Source organism: Sparus aurata, chromosome 22 (assembly GCF_900880675.1).
Source record: "Sparus aurata chromosome 22, fSpaAur1.1, whole genome shotgun sequence".
Taxonomy (NCBI): Eukaryota; Metazoa; Chordata; class Actinopteri; order Spariformes; family Sparidae; genus Sparus; species Sparus aurata.
The window spans coordinates 21,473,731-21,492,030 of record NC_044208.1 but is presented as its reverse complement, the minus strand read 5'-3'; the positions used below and the strand labels follow the sequence as shown (position 1 = coordinate 21,492,030).

The 18,300-nt window shown below is 40.3% G+C and overlaps 2 protein-coding genes and 1 long non-coding RNA gene across 3 annotated transcripts; 2 read left to right on the top strand and 1 right to left on the bottom strand.

Annotated features, from left to right (window-relative positions):
- Window positions 1-234: 234 nt before the first annotated feature.
- On the bottom strand, window positions 235-2,835 carry LOC115573854 (uncharacterized). Its single transcript, XM_030404900.1, has 9 exons — window positions 2,782-2,835; window positions 1,982-2,128; window positions 1,659-1,745; window positions 1,521-1,571; window positions 1,386-1,445; window positions 1,089-1,163; window positions 504-982; window positions 308-420; window positions 235-266 (listed from the first exon to the last, which is right to left on the bottom strand). The coding sequence occupies exons 1-9, from the start codon at window positions 2,782-2,784 to the stop codon at window positions 235-237; spliced, it is 1,047 nt and encodes a 348-aa protein (XP_030260760.1). The 5' UTR covers window positions 2,785-2,835.
- A 4,180-nt stretch (window positions 2,836-7,015) lies between these two features.
- LOC115573514 (uncharacterized) lies at window positions 7,016-9,963 on the top strand. Its single transcript, XR_003982295.1, has 3 exons — window positions 7,016-7,083; window positions 7,372-7,454; window positions 9,801-9,963. It is a non-coding gene; the product is annotated as an uncharacterized LOC115573514 (long non-coding RNA).
- Window positions 9,964-10,056: 93 nt separating this feature from the next.
- On the top strand, window positions 10,057-14,720 carry LOC115573853 (oxygen-regulated protein 1-like). The gene is made up of 4 exons (XM_030404899.1): window positions 10,057-10,461; window positions 13,000-13,165; window positions 13,362-14,292; window positions 14,651-14,720. Exons 1-4 carry the CDS (start codon window positions 10,087-10,089, stop codon window positions 14,718-14,720), a joined length of 1,542 nt encoding a protein of 513 aa, XP_030260759.1. The 5' UTR covers window positions 10,057-10,086.
- The last annotated feature ends 3,580 nt before the right edge of the window (window positions 14,721-18,300 follow it).

Sequence of the window (18,300 nt, the reverse complement as noted above, 5' to 3'; positions counted from 1 at the left end):
TATATATATATATATATATATTTATTTATATTTATTTTATTTATATTTATATATATATATTTTTTTTTTTAAAGCAAAGAAGACTGTTTAACCTTTTTAGTGGAATCCATCTTTAATATGTTGCCATAGATGGAAGTGATTCTGGCCTTGATATCCTCCAGCCTCGTCAGAATGTCCTGGCTGTAAACAGAGAGGAGCCACTTACAACTCGGCACCACAGCAGGCTCTGGAGGCTCAAGGAATGCCATGGGCAACAGTCCGGGCCGCTGGAGGAAGTTCACACACTCTGTGGTGTACCGTACCACACGGTGAAGCCATTCTTCTGTGTGGTTCTCCCTGAGTTGCTTCAAAACCCACGTAGGACTGTTCCCCAGGCCTCTCTCCCGCAGAAGTCGGATCACCCGGATGTCACAAGCAAACCTTGGTCACAGACAGATGTATCAGTAAAAATGTTTTACATAATTCTATTTGTCAAGGCAAGAGAGACAGGAGATGTTACTCACTTTTGTGTGAGGATGACCCGAAATTCCGACCTGTGCGCCAAGTCCAGTTGTTTTAGGACAGTCTGACTCCAAGACACATGGTTGGCTCTACATTTGGTGCAGGTTAGAGTCTCTGTCACCATGTTGTAGATCCTGTCCACGTCCAGGACCCGACGTGCCCTCTTGTGCAGTCCCGCTCCTGTGAGTTGGTGGCGTCCACAGGCAGGGTTGGGACAGACCACCTTAACCTTCCACAATTTGTAGGGCATCCAGACAAGAAGTGGGTGGGCGAAAAAGCGGTCTGGAGCAGGAGCCTGGTGGTAGAGGTGACGTGGCTGTGGTGGATAGTACCAGAGCTTCAAGTTGTTTTGAAGCTCTAGTTTTCCCCTGGGCCCCACCTTCAAAACATATTTCTCAATCCATTTGTGGTCTTCAGGTGGCAAACCCTCCGACCACAAATGGGGCAGCTGAGGTGACGTCTCTGTCCTGGATTGAGCAGCCTTAGTGATAAAACAAAAAACAAAACACAATGCATAAACACACTTAATACTGGTAGAAGACTGATTATGCTCTACACAGAATGATATTAATTGTTATATAACTTACTGTGACGATGGCACACACTGCTGTGGTACTGATGACAGGCACTGGACCTGGAGCATCTGTCACAGGGTCTGGAGACTGTAAAGGCATGGAAAAGATTAAAATTCATATTATTAACAACATAAAAATTACGTTGTTATTTCATATAGCTGCTCATCACGAAACACTCATATTTAGCTTTCAGGTGTCATTTCTGACTCGAGTGTTTCTTTTTTAATACTCTTAATAATCTTGAGAAAAATGTGGACAGAAATACATATACTTTAACTGTGTTTGAAACTGAGTTATATTGTTGCTTACTGAGACAGCAATGCTGGCTGGGGAACTGGTGCTTGCTTCAGTGGAACTGGTGACTTGGGTCTGTAAATATTTCAATCTAAGTAACTTGTACAAACAAACTTAAATTTGAACAGTTTCAATGTGATCTCCATTTACCTCTGTTGCTGCGAGACCTGCTGCTGCTGCACTCTGTGGCCCCACATCGCCCTGGACATGGCATAGTATATAAAATCACAAATTAGCTTGTGTACTAGAACACGCACACAACTTGAGTAGTTAATTGACCAGTGTTACCTTCTGCGTGTGAAAATGACACACACACTGCCTCTCTTGACCGAACAAAGACCTCTGTCCTGGTCTCTGCATTGGACATTTCTCAATCTAAAAATAACAGTTGCACATTTGATTTAATCAACCACAGATTAAATCACTTATTTTCATTTGTGTAGTTACACAGATGTATTGTAAATTATTTGTTCATGGCATGTTTATTAACTCATAGGAACATGGCCTTTATTGCATTTTATACAAATTCTAATGAGTTAAATGTATTGTGAGAGTAAATAACAATGAATACAATATACTGTATGCAGTGAATATACTGAATATACTCATACCATCTGATAGAGGGCAAACCACTTCTTCTGCCTGGGAGCTGGCCTGTTTCCTTCACCTGCAGGCCAGACGCCACTGCTGGCAAACTTCCTCAGGCGGGACATCCACTCTGAGTCGGCCATCGCCTTGTGGGACTTGGAAGATGTTGCCTTTGGTGACATAAATGCATGAACACTTTTTAAATGAAAGAATACAACGTGAATACTGGAACATGAGACCTAGACCATGACAACAAAAGCCAACTAGGCTTTGATTGCACCTGTGTTGTTTGTAACTCAGCTGTAGAATTAACCTGATTTATATTATAAATATGTATTCTTATAGTATGTTGCGGGAAATATCATTAATTAGAAAGTTACAGTTTGAATAATCTTATTCAAACAGTATGAAGTTTTAACGAGTCAGCTTCTCAGAAGTGTTAAAAATCGCACGACACTGTGAGTTCAGGATACCACCAGGACCACCCCTCCCCCACCCTGACGGTGAACTTCCCTCGACAAACAATGTACGACTTTGATTGTGTAAGGGATACATGTACTACTAAATGGACACAATTAAAGTATATCTCCAGCGATGAAAACGAGTGTTTATCACATGAAAAACACTAGAGCTAGTCTTGTGAATGGGCTTAAGAGGCAAATTCAAGCTAGCAAAGCTAACGCAACATTGATTCACCGGTAACATGAATGTCAGTAAACGCGACAAAAAGCAAAATATCAGTCATATAATTAAACAGGTGAAATTACCTGTCAATGTAACGTTTTAATGTGTACAGCAGTGTGAAAAATGTGTAAATACTCACCATTTCACTTGTTGTCCGACTTTTGTTGTCACTCGTCTCCAACTCCGCTTCGAATACGACGAGGGTTACCGCAAATCTGCTCGGCTTCCGTCGTGATTTGTCAAATGTTGGAGCTGGGCGAAGGCGATTGGTGGGGGAATGTAGGAGCCGCGGATATGATTGGCAGTCACCCTGTGAAATGTTGGACGGTCGCTCCGGAGGCTGCTGGATGCGTGGGTTCGAATCCCACTCCTGACAGACACATTTATTTCGCATGTTTTGATCAGATCAGGTCTTACAGTTGCACTCGTAATGTCGTAATATTACTAATGTACAACTCTACATTATTATTTCACAACACAGTAGCAGTGTTGTGCTAAAGAGGACAAGAGGATGATCATTTAAACAGCTTATTTTCACAATAATGTGGTGTACACGGCTACAAACACTGATTACTATTATTTTGATAATTCAGTTAATATTTTGTTTGAGTAGCTCATTAGACACAAAAAGATGAAGTATGTTGCCCATGGCACATCAAATGTTTTGCCTGAATTTTCCCATAAATACATACATACTTAAATTATTACATATAGGAATTTTATTTATAAATAATTACATAAATAATAATTTTAAAAAAGCACAAATCCCCTATTTACATGCTATTTTCTTCAGCAGCCCCTTCTTTGGAGATTTAGTTAAATGATAGAGCAACAATGAGAATGCTTATTGACAGTGATAATGGAGCCAGAGACACTGTCTGAAATCATTAATTTCAATCAATGATGGTAAACATGATTATCATTCATGCTGTTTGAGATATGTAGTAGGAGTGCAGTAGGAGAGGCGGTTTGAGTTGTTTTAGATCTCACTAACAGGATTGTCACAGGATCACATGTCTTGTGTTGACAGGTAGTAAAAATAGTGACTTTTGTTCTATCCCAGTGAAAAGCTGAAATCCCCAAAAATGCACATGAATCCAAGAATATCCCAGGACCCAGCATGTCCCCCTGAAGGACAGCATGCAACCGATCCAGCATGGACACTACAGTTTTGTGCCAAAAACCAATGACATATCTCAACATAGTTCGACCAAAAAGAGATTCTCATAATGTCCAAGAAATAGTCGTAAAGTTAGAGATTTGCTTATAGAAAGAAAGAAATCAAACACAAATACAAATACAAAAATACATTGGACGTATATAACTGGATATCTAAAATAGCATTCTCTATAGGTTTCCTGGAAGCACAGCAGGATTTGTCCAGACTGTGGCCTGCTAATGTAGGAGGGTCCTTCTCTTAGTTATATTTATACTCACCTGCTGTGATCCTCTGTGTGCCCTGATTGTGACAAGTCAAGGTCAAAGTGTGAACAGAGGTGAAGCATGTCTGGACACTTGGCACAGGTTCTCTAACGTATATTAAACTCTCGTGACAAAGTTGTATATCTTCTTGTATCTTCATCATCTCTTATTTATTATGCAGGGAGGTTTCCTAATTTTTCAAGTGGCATGTTTGTTTTTACTAAATAGTATTTTTAAATTAAGTGTCAAGCAACAAAATGTACTTTCCTGGAGAAAGATAGTCTCCTTGGGTTGGCAGCTTGGGGCAATTATCTTTCCCCTGCAAGTTTTTCGTCCTTTTTCTCTGCATTGAACTTACAGAAAAATATGCAACACTGATATCATAAAAAAAATTTATTTGCCATAATTTCACAATTATTTAATATTTCATGGTAGGCGGTTAACTGTACATCTTGTTACATTTACTTGAAAAGTTAAATGACGTCTAAATGAATACATCCATGCATCAAATCACACAGCAATGTTGGTATTTGTTACCATCGGTGAACCATTTAAATAAGAGCATTTGTCACATCTTGCGTTGAGTCTTAAGCTTGGGTTCAAACCTCCAAGTTTCGCCCTCTAAACTGGGACCATTTATCAAGGTTTCAGTTTCCTGGGTGTTAAGATTTCTGAGGACTGTGTTTAACATAGAAGGAGTCCTGCTGCACACCAGGTTGCACGCTAATTAGTCCTGATATCTTAACTGCAGCCGGGGGGGGGGCTAAGCCTGAGCAGCAGCGCACACGTGTGAGCTTGACGGATGGTGAGCTTCTTGGCATCCCGCTGTGACTGTGTTCCAAACTGCTTTCACATGGTAGAGGCTAGACAGCTGACAGCACACTGAAATGCCTGTTAATCATATTTAATTCAATTTAATGTAGGTACGGGTTCTGGGAATTGATTTCGTTGTGGCACTCTGAGAGGCAGGCAGTGGATTCCCTTAAATGGGAAAAATATTAGTTTCCGAATTAATTTAATTAAAGTATAAATCTCCTCTTCCTGATGAGTCAGACTGACTCTGAGGAGTGAGGGGAGGCGCCTTCCTTGCACAGGAAAGCTCACAGCGAAGAGGACAAAACCTCGTTCTCCACACTTTTTCTGAGTCACTCGCTCACCGTCGTGACTCAGCAGGGGGTCTTTCTGCTGTTTTCTCTCATGAGTCAGGACACAATAAATCTGCCCACCTCGAGTCAACCCCACCCCACTGTGACCCATCAAGCTCCTTAAGGCTCAAGACAGATGGCAGTGTGAGGGCTTGCCCCGCTGTGTGTATGTAGGCTTTGTGGGAGTGGGTTCTCTTGTGATGAAGCATGTCTTGAAACTCCCAGTATCACAGGGAGGGATCTACATGCCGGCTGTTAGCCTCTGATAAGGGAAACCGCTCACGTATTCTGTGGCCTTTGCTCTAGCACAGATCAGGCTGACCCCAGGTGATATTTAGATGAGGAAAGTCTCTAAAATAGTTCCACACACTGTTCTTTTTCCACATAAGAACAGGTCAAACATGTGCTATTCTATGTTTTCAGCCTTGGGAGCATTTCTCTGTCACCACAAGCTGTGTGAGGGGACTTCGCCAACCAGGCAGCTGGGCTGAAGTAGGCTAATTAGCTTCTGATCACAGTGCCCTGGAAAATAAACAGATAAATTAAACGCTGACATCTTTGCCCATTTTTCTTGAAATGACCCTTGAGATAACTCTTCTGGTGGGTGTTTGTTTAAGTGTACACAAATGTGTGTCTGCTTTGTTTTGGTGGTGATGGTTACAAGGCGGGTTAAACATTCCCCAACCCAGTCTCACATCAAAATGTGTAATGACTACATTGGATCTAAAATTGTGTGACAGTTACATTTCTTCTGCGTATTCTTTTCTATCTTTCTGCAACCTGATTTCTTAGAGTCTTCAAATTGCTTCTTTTGTTCAACCAACAGTCACGGTTGAACACGCAACAGCAAAGCAAATCCTAACATTTAGGAAGATGGAACCAGCACAGTTTTAGAATTAAAAATGACTAAAATTGATTCAACAATTATCCCGATATGTCAGTTTTTTTGCTCCGGAGTACAAAACAGCAAGGGTTTCTGGTATGAACTTGATCTCAAGAGTACACGGGGAGAAATCTATTATAAAGGAGGCAGAGTTATTAATTTAGCTCACTGACATTTTTGAAAGTGATAAGTGACAAACCCACCGCTCAGACAACATGTGTTCTGACTAAGACAAATACTATGGTTGAATCTCTCTTCATTAGCAGTAAATCTAACATACAACTAATGTAGGTGAAGTTTGTGGATGCTGTGCAAGTCATTCTGGGAAATAAAGACAAAAAATGAAGAAGAAAGCGTGATCTATTATTTGACTGATTTGTTGCATCGTCCAAAATCACAAATTTGCTTTGAAGGCTTTTACAATCTGTCAGAGCAAACGTCCTTGTTAAGTGTCTTTTTCTCAAGATGCTGTGATTTCACAAGAACATTTATTTTTTACAAGGATCGTTTCACATTATAACAAGCAATCAGGTATAAAATAAGGATTTCTTTCACACTTTGGATCTGTTGTACCATGTTGCTCAAGACGAAACAGAGCAGTAACTGCAACCATATTAAGATGACGGCAAGCATAAAAAGTGGCAGATGAAGAAAGGCACAATTATGCCGAGTCATAGATTGCCATTGAGCCTTCAAGTGCTTTCTAAAAGCGTGTTTAACTCCCTTTATGCAATGCTGTCCGAGTCATGTGTCCAAAGCCTCAGCAGATTTCAGTCCAATCTCAGAGTGATTAGCGAGGCTTTTCATTCTATCCTTAGCTTCCCACGTATCTGATTAGCAGGTAGGCCCGCTTCTGGAGGGAGGCTTTTGAACTGGTTTCTTGTTGCTCTGCTTGCAACAGCTCGGGTGCGTCTGCGGGAGTTTACATCTTACATGCTGTGGCTTTGGAACTATTTATTTTCACTTTGGCTCCTATTTGATGTTGTATCATGTGAGTATTCATACCTAGTCTGCATATTGTAGCTGGACTGCTTTATCTCAAATGCATTAAATGTTATTTGCATAGCAGCAGAGGCAATGCACTAATAACAGAATGACACTGCAGACTGCACCTGCAAAGGATCAAATTGTGTTTGAAGTCAAGTCATTTTGTGTAGTCGTTTGTGTTATTTGGACAAAGACAGGGTGCAATAATCCACGTTAAACTTGATGAACTCTGGCTGGCCTGTGTGCAGGATGTGATTTTTATTTTCCTTGTTTAAACATTTTTTTTTTTTAGGAGCCTCCATTGGCAAACATGACACCTTGGGGATAAATAGCATTATTCTAGGGATCCAAGGCCACATATGTTTCCTGGTCATGGTGAGTAAAGAAAATTGTTTTTACAATTGTAACCCACTGAGTAGAAAGAGGCAATTCATTTGTTTAGCAGCAGCTTGTTTGCAGAATAATTGTCCGTGCCAAGTTTTTGAAGTAACTACATTCTGCAACCTCGCAGCATGCTGAAATACCTTTACATACAAATATACCTTTGCTATTATTACCCTTGGCATCTGCTGGCATCCTGCAAGAATGCATCTCTAAAGTCATATTTGTAAAGAACAAATTTGTTGTTCAGTCGTTATGCATCTTTGTTATTTTATATTTGATGTTAATGTTTGGCTTGATCCTGAAGCAATGAAACATATGATGGATTATGTCAGCATGCAAGTGTCGCTATACATTTACTCTATTACTGTAGGACACAGATGATGATTGATATTGTAACAGAACTGACAGAAAAATGATTTAAATCTCTGAATTCAGTTTACTGAAATAGAATTTACCTTTATAATCCTGGATTACAGAGGACAGAAAACCATTTTCTAGTTACGGTGAATCAAAATGCTCTTGTCAGCAGTAAATGGGTATACTTTTGGTTCAACCTTGAGACTTAAAGGCCGAGGCTGGCAACGAGACACATAAGAGTATTTACAGGAATCCATTACTTTTCTTTTTTCTGCCAAGATGCTCAGCTAGAGCAAACACTTGCTGCTTTACCGTCCATAACATAGCTAATACAACAACAAGGACAACAGCCAAACCTGTTCTTTATAAGTGTCAGTCAAGCTTGGCCTATTTTTGAGTCACAGAATTTGACTCATTTTTTATTTGCATATCATAATGGGCTCGTGTCTCTTTCCATCGGGCAACAATGAATTATCTTTACCTCCTAGTATTGTCATAAGAATGCATTGTGCTTATTGCAGATATTGCTGCTTTTTATAGGTAATCCTTGCATTATTGATTGCAGGAAAAGCTGGTTAACATTGTCTTTTCTTCAGTGACAATCACCGATGCAGTGACCACTTTCACTGCTAGCAGAGACTTAAGCTTGTTATTTAAAGTCACTTGGAGGATTTATTTGTGGCTGCCTCATTATCCCCGTCTTCATTACTCTTTGATCTTCTCAGCAGTCTGAACATACAGTCTGAACAACCGTGGCGTGTGTATCCTGTTTTAAAAATGTAGAAGATATTTGCAACAGCTGCTTAACAGTGAATAAATATATTCTTCATGTGGATCTGTCTGTTTTGTGTCAACCTAAATATGACAGTAGTGTAAACAATAAAAGTCTACAATAGGTATACGGCCTCGAAGATATGTAGAAGCACTGAAGAAGATGATTCTGAGATCAGTGTTTATTGTCTTCAAGAATAAAATAGCAAATCCAGTTGTCATTGACTTAATATTTAAAGAAACATGTATTACAGTATTACACATACAGCCTTAAAGTACATTTCTATGAACAGATATCTGCATATAATTGAAAAGAAATATTAACCAATCAGATTTACTGGGATTTGGTTACGTGCAGGTAAAAACTGTGCAAATTAGCCTCAATGCATCTCGGAATCCATCGACTATTGTCTGAAGACAGTTTGGCTTTTAAAAACCTTTTAAAAATGTACCGCACTCAAAAGTAGATTGACTAAAAACCCACCTTGTACCAACCAGGTATCACATACATTTGTAAAGTTGTGTGTGCACGCATTATCTACACTTAGCACGAGTATGATATGGAAAATATGTCTCCATGTACACGAGTCCTAAAGATTTGACCAACTGAATTTTATTCAAATGTAACCAAAATAATGATATTTCCTTTAACTTGACTGAAGCCAATCCTATAGATGAAATTAAATAATTGTATCATGAACTGAATATCTAATCCTAACCAAAGTGCTTGGTAACGTGGTGCAGGTACAAAAGACAGTCGTACAGAGAGTCACGAAAACAATCAAAAATAAACTGAAGTTGTTGTGATACTATGTTGGCAAATCACATTATAAACAATGACTGGTGCAGGGAAGAGGAAGTCCTAGCCTGGATATCCATTATCCAGATATCCATAGGCTACCTTGACAGCCCCGAAACACTCACAATACCCCCAGAGGCTAAGTCACAATGACAATAGCTGATGGGTTCCAAGATTTGCCATTATGGTGTCTCTTATTAAGTATTTTCTTTTACAGGCAAGCCTTATGTCAGCCCTCATCAAACGTGTTCAGGTGCTACTTTAGACTTAAGTCGTTTAAAGAAGATGCCAAGGAGCCGTGCTGAGTTACCAGGAATAGCTTTCTTTGGGCATGGGCAAGTTTACACACAGGTTAGCTTAGCTTCTTTTGAACATTAAACTAATCACTTTTGTTTCATTTTTTCTTTCAGCCTGGGATGAATGGGAGCCATGCAGACGTCCAGTGCAACACCTTCCCCAAGGCAGCATAGGAGAAACATGACAGCCCCCTGTACCTGTTTGCCAGTGCTGACCTGCCCTCTCCTTCAGCTCACCTGAGACCATCTTTCATCCAGAGCAGGGAGACTACCCACCAACATGTCTTCCCACAAACGAAACTTCCAGTGCTTCAATGCTGTAGGGGGTGATGGCTCCCACAAGTCTCCTCTCTCCAACAAGCATCACAGCGTCCGGCTCCCCAGGATCCCCCAACATGGCATGATGGCTAATCACGAACCTCCGGAGGAATGCTACCTTTGCTCGGAATATAGACACGCCCAGGCACTGGAAGCGTTAGAGACTCAGGTGACGCCTTTGTATCATTCTCATGCACCATATCATCACCATCATCCACACCAGTATGTTCTGAGGAGGCCTGAAGAACATCCTGTGGCACATTCAGGCTACAATCGCCACCTTCATCATCACAGGTACAATAAGAGGGTGGTGCTCGTGAAGAATAGCGACCCCTCTTTCAGGAAGACCATCGTCTTGCACCGCAGGAGTCTACGCAGTTTTGGGCTTTTCTTGGAAGAAGTTTCGGAGCTCATGCAGTACCACGTCAGGAAGTTGTACACTCTGGAGGGCCGCAAGGTGAGCTCATTAACACCTGGAACTAGACGTTTATTTGAAGTGTTTTTTTTCCCCCCTGTATTGTCTTACATAACCTGCAGAGAAAGGTTTTAGGAGAACATGGGTTGTATGAGTATTCATTTTATGTGTTCAGGAAACTTTATTCTCCAAGAGGAAGTTTCTGTCCTTGACCCATAGCACATTCCTCTCCTTGTTTTTTAATAGATTGAAAAGGATGGCCGAAACTGAAATTAACAGTACTACTAGGAGTTGTGTTTGTCATTAATTTGGCTTTTAAAAAGGTACTCTAAAATGTATTTTGGTGTGAAGTGCTCTTCCACAGTGTTTTTTAATCATTGCTGAGACTTAAAACCAGAGTGAAAGAGAGGCCTCTAGTGACAGGACTATTCCCTGCTGAATCCCAGTGTCAGCCCTACTGCAAACACACATTTCATAAAGTTATTTCATGACAAATTACAGCAGCCTTTGAATAAGGTATTGGAGCTTATTGAACATGCACAAATGGCAATATGGAATAAAGAACTTGAATCAAAATTTCACTAAAAGGCCTTATAATTTTTTCACGGTTAACATCACTGGATTACAATTGAATTACATCATAGGGTTAGGGTTATTACACACATACCTTATCTGTATTGTATTATCAGCCTTGTTTTGAAAAAAGTACATAAAATATAAAAAAATAATATTTTGAAGTGAGTTCTCCATCTGTTGTCATCAAAATGAATAATGACATTTGATTGTTAACTCCCTCTTAAAGGTGCAGCCTGTTTATTTTCACAATACTTATTTCAGCATCAGGATTTTTGAAGCAGCAGTTTCCACTGTGCTCTAAAATCACACTAAAATCTAAATGAGACATCCAATACCTGATATCATTAGCATTTAAATCGAATATTCTGTTTTATGTGTTCGACTGTTTCTTTTTAGTTTCTTTTAGCATTATGGTAATTCCATTTAGGAAAAAAAAAGAATCTAAATAGTTGCAATTCTTCAACATTTGCACAACAATTTAACACTCCATTATCTGTTTAATTCAGTTTAAGCTTACTAGATTGTTACAATCAAAGTCTAGTGGGATAAGTATTTAGAGTGTGTGCATGAGGGAATGAAACAGGGATATTCCCTCACACACACACACACTTAGATTGTATGTATCTCCCCAAACCCCATTAATCTTGGTCAAATCAGAGCTATTTTTGAGAGAGGAAAAACAGGTCAACGTTGAAACTCCACTCCCTCTACTTTGATACCAGGGGTGTCTCAGAAATGTGTCTTCCACAGTGGCAATTAATTATCTTCACCTGGGCTTTGTGTGACCACGGATGAAGCCATTCATCTGTCTTTATACCAACAGTGGATTTAAGATTCAAAACTGCACTTTCATCAAAACTGACTGCACATGAGCAAAAACAAAAATCAAAACGCCTCTCAATATTTCAGTTTACATGCACTCTCTGGGTTTCAGAGCTGTCAGAAGTGAATAGAATCAGCAGTATTCAATATCGAATGTCTTGAAAATGTAAAAGCACACTTACATAAATGAATAAATAGGAATAGCAGTATTTGATTTACAACTTCACTGCATAAAGAATAAAAACATCCAATATAAATTATAGATGGGTGACGATTTGTTGTAGTGTTATAGTGACAGTACATGTTTAAACAACTCAGAGCCATTTTCAAGTGTTTATGTGTATCAATTAGCAAAAATCCTAAAGCCTTATCAGTATGGAAACAAAATTCAGAAGCTACATTTACAAGGCCCATGTCAGGAGATGCAAGGGAAAACGGGTCAGTGCACACTCACCCCCTAGATTAGCATTCAGGCTAATCACCTGTGAGCTAGCAGACTGTGGTGACGATGATGATGATGATGATGATTAGCTGTAGCTAATACAGCTACAGCTAATAAATCTTAGCTGTAGGTTGTGGCAAAATAAATCAAAGTAATGTGTTAATGGATTACAATGCTCAGACCACTGTATTTGCCTATCTAAACCATTTGGTTTACTACTGTAACACAGGCTTGAAATTGTGCTGAGTAATACCCATAGAAGTGACAATGACAGCTCACAATTGCAGGAATGCATTGTCATCTCGTGAAGTTCCCCAGAGATCATCCTGGATTACTCTTGACTCACGGCTTTCTTTTGAAGGGATTAAGGGCACCCACCTGCATTAGAGAGGGGACAATGCCAAGACTCAGTAAAACTACTTCACCATAACACATATTTTCTAAATGTTTCTCGATCAGTATTTTCTATTTGGCAAGTATAGTAAAAGAACAGACATTTACTAACTTCATGACAAAAAGAAAACTGCATCAGAAGTATAAGTAAATACATAATTAGCCTGAAATCTACCTGGTTAAAGTTCCCATCTACTTCAAATAATTGCATTTAAATTAGATTTAAACCAAACTGCTCCAAATCAAACATGCTTGCCATCCCTTCACCTATTACCTATATTGTGCAATAAACCTCATTCAGTAAGCAGCCTCACTCTTGACTAATATTTCCTGTTCTTCTGTTTCAGATTGACAATGTTCAGAGTCTTATGCAGTGCCCCAGTTTCCTTGTTTGTGTAGGACGTGAGCCCTCTCACCCCTCCTTCGTGGAGAATTTTCGCAAAACATCTGATGACAAACTTCCCAAGCTGAATGTGAGGTCAAGCTCCAGCGGCTGTAATGAAGGAGTAGGGGGTATGGCAAACATTTTATTGACACAGACTTCATTTCTGAATATTGCTTTTAATATTAATCAAATTATTTTAATTATATTAATCACATGCTAAGCACAGTTTATTTGGATAATACAGCATAACTGTATTGTACACAATGAGAAAGAGACCAATGACATCTATTTTTTTTATTTTTCATGTCTCAATGGTAAACCAAGGAGTGCCAACAAAGAAGAGTGACATTAGTCCGAAACTGGAATCTGACCCCATGCAGTCATTATCATCTGACAAGTCATTACAGGATGGAACAGACTCTCTGGATAATGTGGATTCCCGTCCTCGCACCGGTGATGGATTAAGGGAGGATGATATAGAGAAACGGGTTCGGGTTAATAAAGATGGCAGTTTATCGATGGAAATGAAAGTGCGCTTCCGGCTTCAAAATGACGAAACTTTACATTGGTCGACAAAAGTAAGAAAGACCGGCAATAACACCGAGTACCTCCAAGGAAACAGTAACCCCTATTTTGCACAAGTTAGTGATAGAAGTTATTCAGAATCTGAAAACCTCTCTGCTGGTGAGCAAGACAAGGTTTACATGAAACGGCACTATCAAAGACACACAGAGGAGCCTCACTGTCCTCAGTGCTGCAGTCAATGCCAGGGTTATGACATCTGGAAAAATGACCCAGAGGCCCATGGAGCAAAGTGCAGCATTCAAACTTCCAGCTCAAGTGCATCCTCACATACAATGCTCTCTAGAAAAACAGTGGTTGAAAGGCGAACCATGTCTAGATCAAGCGAAGACCATACAGAACAAGTACTCGAGAGAGAAACTTGTGTGGAGCAGACTGTTGAGGAAGCTGAGACTGTAGAGTACTGCATCATCAGGAGTGAGGCGTGCTCACCAAAATCCTCCACACTGGACAACTGTGAGGTGTGTGTTGTCAAAACTGCTCAAACACCAGAAGCAGAAGAGCCAACAGGATCTGATGCTGATGCTTCCTCTGTGGTATTAACAGACGACGATGAGGGGGCTGATGTCCCACTGAGTGCTGCAAGTGCAGTGTCAGATGCCGCATCACCTGTTCAACACTTACCCCTGAGCCCTACAGATGGAGCGTCCAATGCTTCAGGGAGCTCGAGCAGGTCAAGAAAATCAAAAAAATCCTACACTTGTAATTGTGGTGTGTCTAATGATCCTGAGGCTGATACAAAAGGACAACTCAAGGCCCAAGCTGAAGAAGAAGGTGATATACGAAGAGATCAATCAAGTGCCATGTCTGTAAAATCATATGCCTCTGGCAGATCAAATAAGTCAGAAGGTGTAGTGGAGAAAAGATCCCGAAGTGCCATGTCAGCTCATTCAATTGCCTCGACAAAATCGAAATCCGATGTTGCAGATGTTACAGCAGACGAAATACAAACACAGGATGACAACGAACCACGGGAAAGACCATTAAGTGGAATCTCTGTGAAATCCTCTAAATCCTCTAAATCTGTGAAGTCAGAAATGGCAGCAGAACAACAAAAATCAGAGGAAGATGTTGAAGATGATGGACAACAACGAGCATTAAGTTCCATGTCATCAAAATCCAAAGCCTCTATTAAATCAAAGGGATCAAGAGTCTCTGTTCACATAGATAAAGAAGAAGCTGAGCAGGAAACTGAACGAAGGACACCCAGGGCCATGTCAGCTGCATCAAATGCCTCGGCAAAATCTAAACCAGGAGCATCTGAAGCACATGAAGCGGAGAGTATTCAAAACCCAGCTGAAGAAAATGAGGAGGAAACTGGACAAAGAGCACAAAGTGCAATGTCAGTCAAGTCAAATGTTTCTGCAAAATCTAGAAAGTCAAGAACTTCTGAAGCTCCACCCAAAGAAAATTCTGAGGACAAATCTGAGGAAGCTGAAGAAGCAGGAGAAAATCAAGAAAGAGTGCCAAGTGTCATGTCATCCAAATCACATACCTCTGCAGTATCTGCACATTCAAAAGCATCTCAACTTCAAGATGAGAAAGCTGTGGAAGATACTCAGAACAGAGCATCAAGCACCATGTCAACAAGATCAGCAAAGTCTAAAACCTCTAATGTTGAGGTTCAAAAAAGTTCTGAGGAAGTGCAGGATACAGATAAAGCTGACAGTGAGGAGGACGTAGTGGAAACTGGGGTGAGAGCTCCAAGTATCATGTCAGTAAAATCAACAAAGTCAAATACATCTGCAAGGTCCAGAAAATCTGAGCAATTAAACTCTGAAAGTAAAGAAAGTGAAAGAGCATCTAGCGTACTGTCAGCTAGGTCTATCAAGTCAGATGTTTCTGCAACATCTGCAAGATCTAGAAAATCTAAATCATCTGAAGTTGCAAAGAAAGAAAGTGAAGACAATCACGAGGATGTTAACGACGGAGAGCAAACTGAAGACAGAGCACCAAGCTGCAGTGATGAGGCTGAGGAAACATTAAGCTCCTCCTATGTTTCAGCTGAGGAACATTCAGTCACACATGATGAAACTGGAGTTAGAGCATCTAGTGCCATGTCGGTCACATCAGTCAAGTCGAAATCATCTGCAATATCGAGGAAGTCCAATGCCTCCAACAACGTTGAAGGGGAGATTGCAGAAAGAGCACCGAGTGCAATGTCAGCCAAGTCTGCAAAGTCAAATGCTTCTGCATTATCTACAAAATCATCTCAAGTTCTTCTCAAACATGATGATGATATTTATGATGAAGAAGATGCTGAACAGGAGACCAGTGAGAGACCCCTCAGCTGCATGTCAGATAAATCCTGCAGGTCGAACATTTCAGCAAGATCAAGCAGGTCCAAATGCTGCGATGGTTCAGACAGAAAGAGTATTACTGAACACGATGCAGAGAGGGGATCTAGTGCTCTGTCAGTGAAATCAGCACATTCAAACGTGTCAGCTAAATCCATCAAATCAACACACTCAAATATTTCTGTCAAATCTAATATGTCAAAGCACAGCAATGTTTATGCTGAAGAAAATACTGCAGCTCATATGGATGATGAAGAAAGAGCTCCTAGTAATATGTCAACTACATCTGTTAAATCTGCTAAGTCAAATGCTTCAGCAATATCTAAGAAATCCAGAGGTTCTGCAATTCCTTCTGAAAACTGCGGTGAAGCTCCTGAAGACATTGGTATTGAAGGGGAGACTGAAGGTAGATCAGTGAGCTCTATGTCACTTGAGTCAAATAAGTCCAAATGTTCTGCTCATGTTCCAGCTGAAGAAAGCTTTGAGAGTCCTGATGAAGAAAATGGTGAAGAACAAACTGAAGAAAGAGCACCAAGCACCATGTCAGCCAAATCAGTCAAGTCACATGTTTCTGGAATATCTATTAAGTCTGCAGAGAGAGCACCGAGTGCTTTGTCAGCTAAATCAGCAAAATCCCATGTTTCTACAAAATCTGTCAAATCAAATGCTTCTGACAGAAAAACTGCTGGAACTCTTGTTGAAAATGATGGTGATAAAAGTCAGGAGAGAGCACAGAGTGCCATGTCAGCCAAAACAGCAAAGTCGACTATTTCTGCCAAATCTACAAAGTCAAAGGAACTCAATGATCCAACTGAAGAAAAAATATCTGATCACGAGGAACATGTTGCGAGAGCTCCAAGCAATGCGTCAGTCAGATCGGGAAAATCAGCAAAGTCAAATGTTTCTAGAATATCACAAAGATCAAAAGTTTATGAAGTTCCCTTGGACAATACTGTTGACAGTCCTGAGGAAAGAATTGTTGAAGGGGAGAGTGAAGGTAGAGCATTAAGCTCAATGTCATCCCAGTCAGATGAATCAAATATGTCTACAAGATCAAATAAGTCCAAATGTTCTGCTCATGTTCCAGCTGAAGACAGCTTTGAGAGTCCTGATGAAGAAAATGATGAAGAACAAACTGAAGAAAGAGCACCAAGCTGCATGTCAGCCAAATCAGTCCAGTCTGATTTTTCTGAAATATCTATTAAGTCTGCAGAGAGAGCACCGAGTGCTTTGTCAGCTAAGTCAGCAAAGTCCTGTGTTTCTGCAAAATCTATTAAATCAAATGTGTCTGAGGGTTGTTCTGGGAAAGTTGATGGCGCTCTTGATGAAGATGAATCTCAAGACAGAGCACAGAGTGCCATGTCAGCTAGAACATCAAAGTCGACTATTTCTGCCAAATCTACAAAGTCAAAAGGACTCAATGGTCAAGCTGAAGAAAATATATCTGATCATGAGGAACATGTAGAGAGAGCTACAAGTAATTTGTCAGTCAGATCGGGAAAATCAGCAAAGTCAAATGTTTCTAAAACATCAAGAGCATCAAACATTTCTGAAGTTCCCTTGGACGATGCTGTTGACAATCCGGAGGATAGAATTGTTGAAGGTGAGAGTGAAGGTAGAGCATTAAGCTCAATGTCAGTCCGGTCAGATAAGTCAAAGGTTTCTACAAGATCAAATAAGTCCAAATGTTCTGCTCATGTTCCAGCTGAAGAAAGCTTTGAGAGCCCTGATGAAGAAAATGGTAAAGAACAAACTGAAGTAAGAGCACCAAGCTGCATGTCAGCCAAATCAGTCCAGTCACATGTTTCTGAAATATCTATTAAGTCTGCGGAGAGAGCACCGAGTGCCATGTCAGCTAAAACTGCAAGGTCGACTACTTCTGTCAAATCTACAAAGTCGAAAGGACTCGATTGCCGAGCCGAAGAAAATATATCTGATCATGAGGAACATGTAGAGAGAGCTCCAAGCAATTTGTCAGTCAGATCGGGAAAATCAGCAAAGTCAAATGTTTCTAAAACATCGAGAACGTCAAAGATTTCTGAAGTTCCCTTGGACGATGCTGTTGACAATCCTGAGGACAGAATTGTTGAGGGGGAGAGTGAAGGTAGAGCATTAAGCTCAATGTCAGTCCAGTCAGACAAGTCAAAGGTTTCTACAAGATCAAATAAGTCCAAATGTTCTGCTCATGTTCCAGCTGAAGACAGCTTTGAGAGTCCTGATGAAGAAGATGGTGAAGAACAAACTGAAGTAAGAGCACCAAGCTGCATGTCAGCCAAATCAGTCCAGTCACATGTTTCTGAAATATCTATTAAGTCTGCAGAGAGAGCACCGAGTGCTTTGTCAGCCAAATCAGCAAAGTCCCACATTTCTACAAAATCTATTAA